The sequence below is a fragment of the Oncorhynchus keta genome, chromosome 8, assembly GCF_023373465.1.
Source record: "Oncorhynchus keta strain PuntledgeMale-10-30-2019 chromosome 8, Oket_V2, whole genome shotgun sequence".
Classification (NCBI taxonomy): Eukaryota; Metazoa; Chordata; class Actinopteri; order Salmoniformes; family Salmonidae; genus Oncorhynchus; species Oncorhynchus keta.
The window spans coordinates 10,926,473-10,940,609 of NC_068428.1; the positions used below are offsets into that span (position 1 = coordinate 10,926,473).

General features: G+C 42.0%; 1 protein-coding gene across 4 annotated transcripts in view; it reads left to right on the forward strand.

The window, feature by feature from the left end:
* negr1 (neuronal growth regulator 1) overlaps window positions 1–14,137 on the forward strand; it is a 339,493-nt gene that overhangs the window by 158,234 nt on the left and 167,122 nt on the right. For all 4 annotated transcript variants that reach the window (XM_035774613.2, XM_035774610.2, XM_035774612.2 and 1 more), the window contains exon 3: window positions 8,405–8,530. In XM_035774613.2, the coding sequence (XP_035630506.1) occupies window positions 8,405–8,530 (126 nt within the window). The remainder of the gene's footprint in view (window positions 1–8,404; window positions 8,531–14,137) is intronic.

A 14,137-nucleotide genomic window follows, 5' to 3' on the forward strand; every position in this document is an offset into this window, starting at 1 on the left:
ATCCCCAGTTTACAATTGGCTCATTCATCCCCCTCCTCTCCCCTGTAATGATTCCCCTGGTCATTGCTACAAATGAGAATGTGTTCTCAGTCAACTTACCTGGTAAAATAACGAATAAATAAAATAAATTACAGGGATATGGCTCTGAATATATACAACAACACCTCCCCCATAAGCATTTATGTCTCTTCTATAGATGTTATATCCTTGTATTGCTACTGCTGTATCATCAAATTAATTATCTAAGTGAGTCTCAGAAATGGCTAATATATGAATGTTATCTAATGTTAGCTTGTTATTGAGTTCATGAACCTTATTTCTAAGGCTACATATATTAATATGGGCTATTTTCAGCCCTTTCCTGGGTAGCTTATCGGAGATAGACATAATACTGAGAAAAGCAAACAAAGCAAGAGAAAAAATATATAGATTCAGCAGTCCATTAATAAATTGGTGTGTGTGGTTGTGTGCTATAGGGTTGAAGCTACGAACCCATAAGCTTGGCTCTCTCATCCCTTCCAGGCTTTTGGGAGGGAGTGTGGACAGTGAGCCTGTCATAACGGATGTAAGCAATGACACTACGCGCTCTGGCAGCTTTCATGGCTGGGATCAGTTCTTTCCTCTTCTGGTGCACAGCTTCAGGATAGTCCCTGTTGAGGAAGATATAAGTTCCTCTCAAAGTTCAAGTCTGTTTTCAGAACAGCTACTTAGTCCTTGAACCTCAGGATCTTGACCACTATTGGCCTGGGTCTGTCACCTGGGCCGGTGGTGGGTTTTTCAGTCCCTTGGGTGCGCTCCACCCCAATCCTCCTGTCGTATGTCTTCAATTTCTCAGAGATCATTTCCCTCACTTTGTCATCAGACTCCGTCCAGGTCTCGTGTGGAGATTCTGCAATTCCGTCCACAACCATGTTGTTCCGCATTCCATCCACAACCACGTTGTTCCACCTTGATTGTCCCTCGAGATTTATCCGGCATTGTTATCATGGATTCACACAGAACTGATGTCCTCTCTCAATGACTTACAGTCAACTCATCAAGCTGACCCTGGGAGAACTGCAAACTGTTCTTCAGGTCTTGGACCTCTCTAGTCAGGTCGTCCATTATTTTGTTAGTAGAATCCACAAGTATTTGGACAAAAGACTTGAAGCTATTTTGTTGTTGTTGTAACAGCTGCTTGTAGGTCTCTTTTTTTTGTTTAAAATATCCTTCATGTGTGATAGAGAGACACCACTGTCCTCAACGGTACTCCTGCCGGCTTTGGTCTTTGTCATGGTAGTTAACAACGTAGGTTACGCTGTTAGTCCTCACAGTTCCAGACAGGGCAGGTCAGGGGGAGGATTGAAAACAATAAACTGCAGGGATCTAGACAGCCACAAATCCAGGACAATTTGCAGTCCAAGCCACAATGGCTAACCATGTCGCAGGCTGCGTTCAAGAAAACCCCGCTAGCTTGATGTGCTGCTAGGCTAGCTGCGACACCAAATAGCTCTTCAGACCTGTCATTGGTCGGCAGGATGACTGGGAAATGACAAGCAGTCCCAGCCACTGATGCCAACTGTGTCACGAGATCCAAACTAAGAAGCTAGCTAGCTACCAAGAACTTTCCAATACACTTTCAAACAACAAACTTTCCAAACAAACAAAACTGAGCTCTTCCTCGTTCCGCATTCAGCAGGAAGTGAGGGACGGGAAGAAGGGAGGAAAGACAGGCCGTGGCCACAAAATGCTGAGCAAGCAGAGGCGCGATTCAGCACCCGTAGGGGAGGAGAGGAGCAAGGGGCCATACTACTTTCTAATAGAGAAAGCAGTGATGAGTGCAAAAACTTTCACCTGTGATAAAAAATTAAGTACACTATGGTAAACTGCATCTAACGACTTTTGTTGAATTCTCCGGTACTTTTGTATACTTTTTAGCCAGTAGTTCTGAAAGTAGCACTCATGAGCCAAACGTACGCTCTCTCGCTCGCACTCACTCACTCAGCCGTTGGGCATACCTTGCAACTTCTTTGGAGAATGCTGGGCAGGCGTCTTGCTAGCTGTCACTCAAATGCAGAGGGCTGAACGCTAATTTCTAGGGGGCTGGCCCATGTAGGGAAAATGGCGCAGCACAGCTTCAAGAAAACAGACGCTTTCAGACTAGGGATTTCGAGGCTAATTGAGGTTAGACTAATTCTGCACACTGACACATCCAGGCCAAAGTGAGAAGTTTAAAAAATACTCTCTTAGTCGCCAAAGTACCGGAGCATGTCTTTAATGAAGTGGCATCATCATGTAGATGATGTCGACATCGTCCAAGACTGGAAGGAATGTCGACTGAATGATCTGCTTTCTACTATTTAGTTAGAGGCATGACCTATTTTTTTATAGAAGGCTATTTTTATCCTCAGCTTTTTGATTAACTCATATGTTTTTTGAAATACAGCTTTTCATCTATCCAAATGCCCAGATATTTGTTAGGAGGGACATGATCAATTTGGTCACCATCCAAGGTTCAGATCAAATCATGTCTGCGATGTCATTGTTTTGATTGGTGTCACAAGGTGGGAAAGTGACAGGTTAGATCTGGGTTGAGCAGGCGGAGTGAAGCAGAGGCAGACAACAATACGGACAGTTTTCAACATACATTTTTTATAAGGCAATTGTTTTCAATCGTCACCGTTTCAGTAATCAAGTTTCAACGCATTCTCAATTTGTTTTCACAATTCAGTTAGAATGCTTCATTTCTGTATTCCATTTTCTCTTTACTTTTAACTTAAAGACAATGCTAATTAAAATCTGACAATCATATAAACCAAACCAAAAAACAATGGGGCACAGCGATGCAGGCCATTAGGCAGTTGTCCATCTTTCCTCAGACTTACATCACAAAATCCATTTGCCATGTGCTCTCGTCATAAGCTCTGTTGCAACAATGATCCACCATACGTCTGGACTGTATCACTTCCTGTGGTCGGCCGCGTGGGACACAGATACAAGGGGGTGTAAATACACAATTTGAAAATCGCAAGTTACGTTAATCAGTCAATAGGAATGTTTTATTGTTAAACATGCAAAATAGTCACACCTGTGACGTTGATTCCACAACAAACTGTCTCCCGACATCTCTGTTGAAACAGTTGGGACCCCTTTGCCACGTCTGCGAGAGGGTCTTGGTTCCTTCCAAGATAGGATCAGCAGACAAACTCAACATTTTCCATTTGTGCTATCCGACGTTAAGGAGATGTGTCAACAGTGGGAGCCACATCAAGTAAACATGAGTCAGACAAGCAATAATTGATTCAGCAGAGCCTCAGAAAGACTGTCGTAAAACAAAAGGTGTGCTACTTTATTCCCATTTGGATCCAAATCTGTTGATCAGAAAGCCATTTCCAAAACACGAATTCCACTGAACAACACACAGAGTGGCATGTAAACGGCATTCCTCCATTCCTTAGTAGTAGTAGTCACTGATCTAACACAGTTGGTATAGGTTTCAGTACACTGTTTTTGTCAATACAGTAATGCCAGATCAGTGATTATTCCAAGGATGTGAGGAAGGAAAGAAACACGGAGTGGCTGGATACAGCCCTTTGCCGTGATATACTGGCCCTATACCACAGACTCCAAGGTGATTTATTTTTATTATAACCTGGTTACCAATGTAATTGGAACAGTAAAAAGTTTCATACCCGTGGTACCCTGATATACTTTCAGACAATCAGCATTCAAGGCTCGAATGACAATTTTTTTTAATAAAGGTTAAAAAAAACTTATCAGAGCTATATATGATATTAGTAATTGTTTTTTATGTGGCACTTAATCAGTATTGTTAGGTTCTTATTTCTCAGAGTAAATAACTCACGGACACTAGAGAAGCTTTAACCAAGTTTAATCTTTCCCAAAGGTTCTGTACAGCTGAAATCAGACCGCTAAACATTTCAGACATCACAATTTATATGTATCCTACTTAAGACACTCCTCCTTACAGTTTATGGCTCCACAGGAAAGAAGGTAACCAGATACCAACCCTGATTACTCCCTTAAGGGGAACTGACCTCACCCCTCACCTAATCCACAGATGTCAATCTGTCTTCCCTATATCAACACATCACTCTTCTCTCCTCCATCAAACACATTCCAAAGCATTCTATCTTCTTCAGAGAACCATTCACTTCTAACAAAACACCCAATCTCTTTCATTTCCTATCATTCATTTACTACCTCAATGATCAAAGTTTAGCTGATTCCAACAGTAACCTGAATTGTATTTTTAAACGGTTACTCGAGATGTACCATTTGTTTTGTAGCATCACGGGGGATTTAAACACAGGGGTACATTTAAACTCGTTTTTTTCTCGTAAAAATTCCCTGTCTTAGGCCATTTAGGATCACCACTTTATTTCAAGAATGTGAAATGTCAGAATAATAATAGAGACCATTACTTATTTCAGTTTTTATTTCTTTCATCACATTCCCAGTGGGTCAGAAATGTACATATGCGCAATTTGTATTTGGTAGCATTGTCATGAAATTGTTTAACTTGTGTCAAATGTTTAGGGTAGCCTTCCACAAGCTTCCCACATTAAGTTGGGTGAATTTTGGCCCATTCCTCCTGACAGAGCTGGTGTAACTGAACCAGGCTTTTTCAGTTCTGCCCACAAATATTTTATTGCATGGAGATCAGGGCTTTGTGATGGCCACTCCAATAGCTTGACTTTGTAGTCCTTAAGCCATTTTGCCACAACTTTGGAAGTATGCTTGGGGTCATTGTCTATTTGTAAGGCCCATTTGCGACCAAGCTTTAACTTCCTGAGTGATATCTTGAAATGTTGCTTTTCCTCCTCATGATGCCATCTATTTTGTGAACAACAAAACAACACCATAGTGCCCACAAGCTCATCACTAAGCTAAGGACCCTAGGACTAAACACGTCCCTCTCCAACTGGATCCTGGACTTCCTGACGGGCCGCCCCCAGGTGGTAAGGGTAGGCAACAACACATCTTCCATGCTGATCCTCAATACTGGGGACTCTCGGGTGCGTGTTTAGTCCTCTCATGTACTCCTGTGAGGCTAAGCACGACTCGAATACTATCATTACGTTTGCTGACAACACAACAGTGGTAGGCCTGATCACCGACAACGATGAGGCAGCCTATAAGGGAGGAGACCTGGCAGTGTGGTGCCAGGAAAACAACCTCTCTCTCTCAATGTGAGCAAGACAAAGGAGCTGATCATGGACTGTAGGAAAAGGAAGGCCGAACAGGCCTCCATTAACATTGACGAGACTGAAGTGGAGCTGGTAGAGAGTTTCATTGGTGTCCACATCACCAATAAACTATTATGGTCCAAACACACCAAGAAAGTTGTGAAGAGGGCACAACAACACCTTTTCCCACTCAGCAGACAAAAGAGTGAGGTGCTCACTCCCAGGGCCCTGACCTTCGTGATGAGCTTGGAGGGGACTATGGTGTCGAAGGCTGAGCTGTAGTCAATGAACATCATTCTTACGTAGTGTAGGTGTGGCTTTTGTCCAAGTGGGAAAGGGCAGTGTGGAATGCAATAGAGATGCGTTATCTGTGGACCTGTTGGGGCAGTAAGCAAATTATGGTGGATCCAGAGTGTATGGGATGATGTGAGCCAAAGCATTTCATGGTTACAGAACGGAGTGATCATTTATACATGCTACTTTGGCGTTCTTGAGCATAGGGATTATGGTGGTCTGTTTTAAACATGTAGGTATTGCAGACGGGGTCAGGGAGAGGTTGAAAATGTCAGTGAAGACACTTGCCAGCTGGGCAGCGCGTGCTCTGAGTATGTGCCCTTGTAATCTGGCCCTGCGACCTTGTTTAAAGGGGTGTGTGCTTCCTTCCCTCCTGTACTCCTTGTTCCCTCCTGTACTCTGAGCACGACTCCAACATCATCAAGTTTGCTGACGACACAATGGTCATAGTCGACGAGTCGGCCTACAGGGAGGAGGTCAGAAACTTAGCAGTGTGGTGCCAGGACAACAACCTCTCCCTCAACATCAGTAAAACCAAGGCAAATGATACCGGAGCATCAGCTCTTGGACCAACAGGCTCTGAGACACCTACCCCCATGCCATAAGACTGCTAAATAGCTATAAAATCTGACTGTAGTTTTGACACAGCCAGATCAACAGTTAGGGCATACGTAATGGTATCATCCCCATATACACTATATATACAAAGGTATGTGGACACCCCTTCAAATGAGTGTATTCGGCTATTTCAGCCACACACTTTGCTGACAGGTGTATAAAATCGAGGACACAGCCATTCAATATTCATAGACAACATTGGCAGTAGAATGACCTTGCTGAAGCACTCAGTGACTTTGATAGTGGCACCGTCATAGGATGCCATCTTTCCAACAAGTCAGTTCGCCCTGCTAGAACTTCCGTGGGCAACTGTAAGGGTTGTTTTTGTGAAGTAGAATGGTCTAGGAGCAACTACGGCCACACAAGACCACAGAACGGGACTGTCGAGCCCTGAAGCGCATAGTGTGTAAAAATAATCTGTCCTCACTACCCAGTTCCAAACTGCCACCGGAAGTAACGTCAGCACAAGAACTGTTAGTCAGAAACTTCATGAAATGGATTTTCATGGCCGAGCAGCCACACACAAGCCTAGGATCACCATGCTTCACCGTCCGACAGACTAATCTGGGTTTGGCGGATGCCAGGAGAAAGTTCCTGCCCCGAATGCATAGTGCCAACTGTAAAGTTATGGTTCGGGCTAGGCCGCTTAGTTCCATTGAAGGGAAATCTTAACACTACAGCATACAATGACATTCTAGACGATTCTGTGCTTTCGACATTGTGGAAGGCCCTTTCCTGTTTCAGCATGACAATGCCCCCATGCACAAAGTGAGGTCCACACAGAAATGGTTTGTCGAGATCGGTGTGGAAGAATTTCACTGCCCAAAATCAGTAATGTCATCTGTTTCTTTTAGATTACTTTCTCCTTAAGAGTCATTAGAAGAAGACAAATGTATGTTACCAATTGAATGACATCTATTGCAGGATAAATCAATGTTGAAGGTTATATAGCTGGCCATATATGGATGTTACATTTTACTTTATCGGTTGGTTATGGCTTCTTCTAACCCATCGCTTTCTACTACATATAATAATACGATTAAATGATATCTTTACATTACAAAAAGTCTATCATAATTCCAGCCATTCCAGTAAATGTTTTACCTATTGATCTTCTAGAGTAAATATGGAAGTATAGATGAGCCAAATTATTTCACCTGAGCATAACCCCAAAACTAAGGACTTATTAGCCAGCCCTACTATGTTGATTATGATTTTGTTGTCAAGGAGGACTAATTGGGATCATTGATTCAAATTTAAAAATAAATGCTGCGCTCATGGAATGGCATGCTTTGAGCACTACTGAAAAATACTATATACATGTGAAAAATAAATGCCATGTGTTGCATTTGCTATAGGCCTATTGTTTACCTTTTTGTTGGTGATCTTGGTAATATGCAGCTGTTTAATGGGCAAATTCACAGATGAAACAATAACAAAATGGTGCCCCGCCTCTGGTTTGGTAAAAAGCTGAGGGATGGGCCTGGAGAAATGTAACCACTCTCAGATGAATAGACAGAGCTATGGATGCAAGGACTGACCATCCATGATATCAACATATTGTTTTAACCGTGTTGAGGCTATACAGTGTTATTTCAAACCCTGGAATGATGTCCATGATTGATACACAGCTTAAACTTCTTAAATTGAACTATTATTGGGTTCAAATACACATTTAGGTTTGTGAACAGCCATACACAACAACCACAATCCAGGCGCAAATAGCTAAATGAGATAGCAGCAATGTGATTCAAATGAATGCACTATGTAGATATCAATGATAAGTGATATTCGTACCGCCGTAGACTACACCACTGCTGTCATCCTTACCTCCAAGCGTTTATTCAAATTGGATAATGTTTGGATGCTGACAGCAGTCACACCATTAGAAGACATAGCTTGGACTGTAGCCTACAAAAGCCTATTCCTGCTCTTTCCCGCGATCCTTCAAACACAACTTAACCTTGCACCTTTTTTCAATGCTGATTTGAATGTCATTGAGAAAACAGAGAAGTGTCACCGATTTTCTTCGCAAACATCTTTTCTGATTTTTAAAGTAATCCTCTAAATTGTCATCTAGTTTTTCAAAAGTATCTGTAATCTGATTACAATATTTTTGCTGGCAACGTAACGGATTCCACGTAATCCGTTACTCCCCCAACCCTGTGTATATCAGTTTCAATGTTATGTTTTACACTTTTTTGATGACTCTTCCATCACAAAGAAGTGAGTGGGAGGGTGCACTGTGGGTCAAAGATTCAAAATGGTAATCTCATTTCTTTTATGTTTCTTTTGCTTTGCAGTTCCCCCCAAGATCTATGACATTTCATCTGACATCACGGTAAACGAGGGCAGCAACGTGTCACTCATCTGCACAGCCAGTGGGAAACCAGATCCCACCATCTCCTGGAGACACATAACCCCATTAGGTGAGTTCACTTTACAGGAAACACTCTCACATACCTGACACTAATGGACAGGAATGGCTTTGTGCACTGTTGTTTATGGTTTGTTGAAAGTAATTTAAGGCAAGGCACCACACCCTAATTGTCACGATCGTCGTATGGAGGGGACCAAAGCGCAGCGTGGTATGAATCCATTCTTCTTTATTGAATGAAGAACACTTCAACCAAAACAACAAAACTATTAAGACGACCGTGACCGCTATATAAACAATTTGCTAACATGCAACATAAGATAGACAATAACACCACGAAATACCCAAAGAAGATGGCTGCCTAAATATGGTTCCCAATCAGAGACAATGAAAAACACCTGCCTCTAATTGAGAACCAATCTAGGCAACCATAGACCTACATAAACACCTAGATGGAAACAACCCCATAAATCTACAAAACCCCTAGACAGTACAAACACCCTAGATGAGAAAAAAACACACCGGCCACCCTCGTCACACCCTGACCTAACCAAAATATATAAAGAAAACAAAGAATACTCAGGTCAGGGCGTGACACTAATAGACACATTTCCCCCCCTTAATCATATCACAATTAACTTTACTAGTTGAATATAGCCAGCAATATAATACGTTTTTGTATTAGCTACAACTTCTCTGAAATATTGTGTTAAAATATGCAAATGAGGCAACACTCATTAAATATGCAAATATTTGCTTATACCCCAAATCTATTTTTCTGGAAACTGGATGATGTCAGCCTAACTATTTTGGTTTCACTCTGTTGAGACACTCCAGGACCGGACTTGCGTTGACTAGATTGTGGATATATACTTCTTTCATATCTCAATCTGTAAAATACTTAAGACATGTACGTAAACTGCATTTTTGGCACATATTTCCAAAGAAAATGTTATGTGGAATGAAAATTTGACAACATATCAACAATTCCTTCTATACAAGTATGGAGCATATATGTAAGGATAACCACACACAATGTGGTGAATACAGATGCTTCTGAAGCTGAGAAAAATGTGTTAGCATGTGGGAAGAGTCTTACTTTCAGGAAATAGCAGTTAACCTGTTAGGGATGATGCGAATTTTCGCTGCTTTTTGTTAAAAATCGTGCAAAAAAAGTATTTAGTCAGCCCCCAATTGTGCAAGTTCTCCCACTTAAAAAGATGAGAGAGGCCTGTAATTACCATCATAGTTACACTTCAACTATGACAGACAAAATGAGAAAAAAAAATCCAGAAAATTCCATTGTAGGATTTTTAATGAATTTATTTGCAAATTATGATGGAAAATAAGTATTTGGTCACCTACAAACAAGCTAGATTTCTGGCTCTCAAAGACCTGTATTCCTCTGTCCTCCACTTGTTATCTGTATTAATGGCACCTGTTTGAACTTGTTATCAGTATAAACGACACATGTCCACAACCTCAATCAGTCACACTCCAAACTCCACTATGGCCAAGACCAAAGAGCTGTCAAAGGACACCAGAAACAAAATTCTAGACCTGCACCAGGCTGGGAAGACTGAATCTGCAATAGGTAAGCAGCTTGGTTTGAAGAAATCAACTGTGGGAGCAATTATTAGGAAATGGAAGACAAGACCACTGATAATCTCCCTCGATCTGGGGCTCCACGCAAGATCTTACCCCGTGGGGTCAAAATGATCACAAGAACGGTGAGCAAAAATCCCAGAACCACACGGGGGGACCTAGTGAATGACCTGCAGAGAGCTGGGACCAAAGTAACAAAGCCTACCATCAGTAACACACTACGCCGCCAGGGACTCAAATCCTGCAGTGCCAGACGTGTCCCCCTGCTTAAGCCAGTACATGTCCAGGCCCGTCTGAAGTTTGCTAGAGAGCATTTGGATGGTCCAGAAGAAGATTGGGAGAATGTCATATGGTCAGATGATACCAAAATATAACTTTTTGGTAAAAACTCAACTCGTTGTGTTTGGAGGACAAAGAATGCTGAGTTGCATCCAAAGAACACCATACCTACTGTGAAGCATGGGTGGAAACATCATGCTTTGGGGCTGTTTTTCTGCAAAGGGACCAGGACGACTGATCCGTGTAAAGGAAAGAATGAATGGGGCCATGTATCGTGAGATTTTGAGTGAAAACCTCCTTTCATCAGCAAGGGCATTGAAGATGAAACGTGGCTAGGTCTTTCAGCATGACAATTATCCCAAACACACCGCCTGGGCAACGAAGGAGTGGCTTCGTAAGAAGCATTTCAAGGTCCTGGAGTGGCCTAGCCAGTCTCCAGATCTCAACCCCATAGGAGTTGAAAGTCCGTGTTGCCCAGCAACAGCCCCAAAACATCACTGCTCTAGAGGAGATCTGCATGGAGGAATGGGCCAAAATACCAGCAACAGTGTGTGAAAACCTTGTGAAGACTTACTCTTCAAAAGCAGCCCCCTATCCAAGAGTGTGCAAAGCTGTCATCAAGGCGTTCGCTCAACCAGCTTCACCTGGAATGCTTTTCCAACAGTGTTGGAGGAGTTCCTACATATGCTGAGCACTTGTTGGTTGCTAGTCTTTCACTCTGCGGTCCAACTTATCCCAAACCATCTAAATTGGGTTGAGGTCAGGATGATTGTGGAGGCCAGGTCTTCTGATGCAGCACTACATCACTCTCCTTCTTGGTCAAATAGCCCTTCCACAGCCTGTAGGTGTGTTGGGTCATTGTCCTGTTGAATACAAGTGAAAGTACCATTAAGCGCAAAACCAGATGGGATGGTGTAATGAATGTATCCTCTGCAGCAGAGGTAACTCTGGGTCTTCCTTCCCTGTGGCGGTCCTCATGAGCGGCAGTTTCATCATAGCGCTTGGTGGCTTTTGCGACTGCACTTGAAACATTCAAAGTTCTTGAAATTTTCCGGGTTGACTGACCTTTTTTCACATCTTAAAGTAATGATGGACCATCGTTTCTCATTGAGCTGTTCTTGCCAAATAGGGCTATCTTCTGTATAATCTCCTACCTTGTCACAACACAACTGATTGGCTCAAACGCATTAAGGAAATATATTACACAAATGATCTTTTAACAAAGCACACTTGTTAATTGAAATGCATTCCAGTTGACTACCTCATGACACTGGTTGAGAGAATACTAAGAGTGTGCAAAGCTGTCATCAAGGCAAAGGGTGGCTACTTTGAAGAATCTCAAATTATAAAATATATTTTGATTTGTTTAACACTTTTTTGCTTACGACATGATTCCATATATTTTTTTTCATAGTTTTGATGTCTTCACTAATATTCTACAATGTAGAAAATAGTAAAAATAAAGAAAAATCCTGGAATGAGTTGGTGTGTCCAAACTTTTGACTGGTGCTAGACACATCAAGCTGACATTTTGTATTGTACCCTTTGGAAGTACTAATATTAAAATGACCAAAATACTCCTGAATTTCAAAACTGTCATTTTAGCCTGTGGTGCCTCACCTTTAATTTAATGGTAATACCTAAACAAGAACATGATTTGGGTTCGATTGATTTCCCAGTAAGTATGATCACTCTTTATGGGTTTTATTCTTCTTTTTATGATGTCACAAATATTGCTTGGATAATAAAAAACAGGGTTGGTTTTGATGAAGATGATGAATGGTTAATAACCACTGCATGAATATTCAGAGTCTCAGCACATTAATGCAATTTGTTGTCTTGGATGTTGATTGCAAGAGCTCCAAAAGTAATCACTTGGACTACTGCTGATCCCCCTGGCTTGTATGTGTATACCTTCATACACCATTAAGCTTCTGAAACTTTTAGGCCCCATTCAAAAATGAATTGTCAGAGCTGTGGTGCTGCAACAGTTCCCCTGCCATTACACTGACTTTGAATCCCTCCTGATTTTCATATTAATGGATTAGTCCATGCTGTGCTTATCTGATAACTGTAAGGATGACTACATTAATCATATGGCAGTCAAAGCCTCTTATCTGGTGCATTTTCTCTTATTCTATTGGGGTTTTCAGAAGCTGATCAAAAGACCCATCTGAGGAGTCAAAGTGGCAGTCCCTTATTCTACTTTGAAGTATCCATACTTTGATGTTGCTTGGGGGGGAAATATTTTCTGGTCAAATGAAAGAACCAGGAACTAAATGTAATCACAGGGGAAGTCTTGGACTTCAAAAGGGGCCATTTGGCATAGAAGATATGGACCAGCTATTATGTAATGGCAATTGTTCCAATGGACTGGGTTGTAATGGTATAATCAAATGTCTACATCTGCATCCTTTTCAGTGTTTTGGATGTGCACAGAAATACACTATATGACCAAAAGTATTTCGACACATGCTCATTGAAAATCGAATTCTAAAATCATGGGCATTAATATGGAGTTGGTCCCCACTTTGCTGCTATAACAGCCTCCACTCTTCTGGGAAAGTTTTCCACTAGATGTTGGAACGTTGATGCGGGGACTTGCTTTCATTCAGCCACGGGTATTAGTGAAGTCGGGCACTGATGTTTGGCGATTAGGCCTGACTCGCAGTCGGCGTTCCAATTCATTCCAAAGGTTTTTGAAGGGGTTGAGGTCAGGGCTCTGTGCAGGCCAGTCAAGTTCTTCCACACTGATCTCCACAAACCATTTCTGTACGGACCTCGCTTTGTGCACGGGGGCATTGTCATGCTGAAACACAGAGTTGGAAGCACAGAATTGTGTATAATGTCATTGTATGCTGAAGAGTTAAGATTTCCCTTCACTGGAACTAAAAGGACCTAGCCTGAACCATGAAAAACAGCCCCAGACCATTATTCCTCCTTCACCAAACTGTAAAGTTGGCACTATGCATTGGGGCAGGTAGCGTTCTCCTGGCATCCGCCAAATCCAGATGCAACCTTCGGACCCCCAAATGGTGAAGCATGATCTGATGGCTACCCGGCCTATTTTAATTGGACCCCCCCTTTTTTTACACTGCTGCTACTCTCTGTTAATTACAGTGCCTTGCGAAAGTATTCACCCCCTCTTCATTTTCCTATTTTGTTGCATTACAACCTGGAATTAAAATATATATTTTTTTTTTGTGGGGTTGTGTCATTTGATTTACACAACATGCCTACCACTTTGAAGATGCAACATATTACTTTGTAGAGCCACCTTTTGCAGCAATTACAGCTGCAAGTCTCTTGGGATATGTCTCTATAAGCTTGGCACATCTAGCCACTGGGATTTTTTGCCCACTCTTCAATCAAAAACTGCTCCAGCTCCTTCAAGTTGGATGGGTTCCGCTGGTACACAGCAAACTTTAAGTCATACCACAGATTCTCAATTGGATTGAGGTCTGGGCTTTGACTAGCCCATTCCAAGACATTTAAATGTTTCCACTTAAACCACTCAAGTGTTACTTTAGAAGTATTCTTCGGGTCATTGTCCTGCTGGAAGGTGAACCTCTGTCCCAGTCTCAAATCTTTGGAAAACTGAAACAGGTTTCTCTCAAACATTTCCCTGTATTTAGCACTATCCATCATTCCTTCAATTCTGACCAGTTTCCCAGTCCCTGCCGATGAAAAACATCCTCACAGCATGATGCTGCCACCACCATGCTTCACTGTGGGGATGGTGTTCTCGGGTGATGAAAGGTGTTGGGGTGTGTGC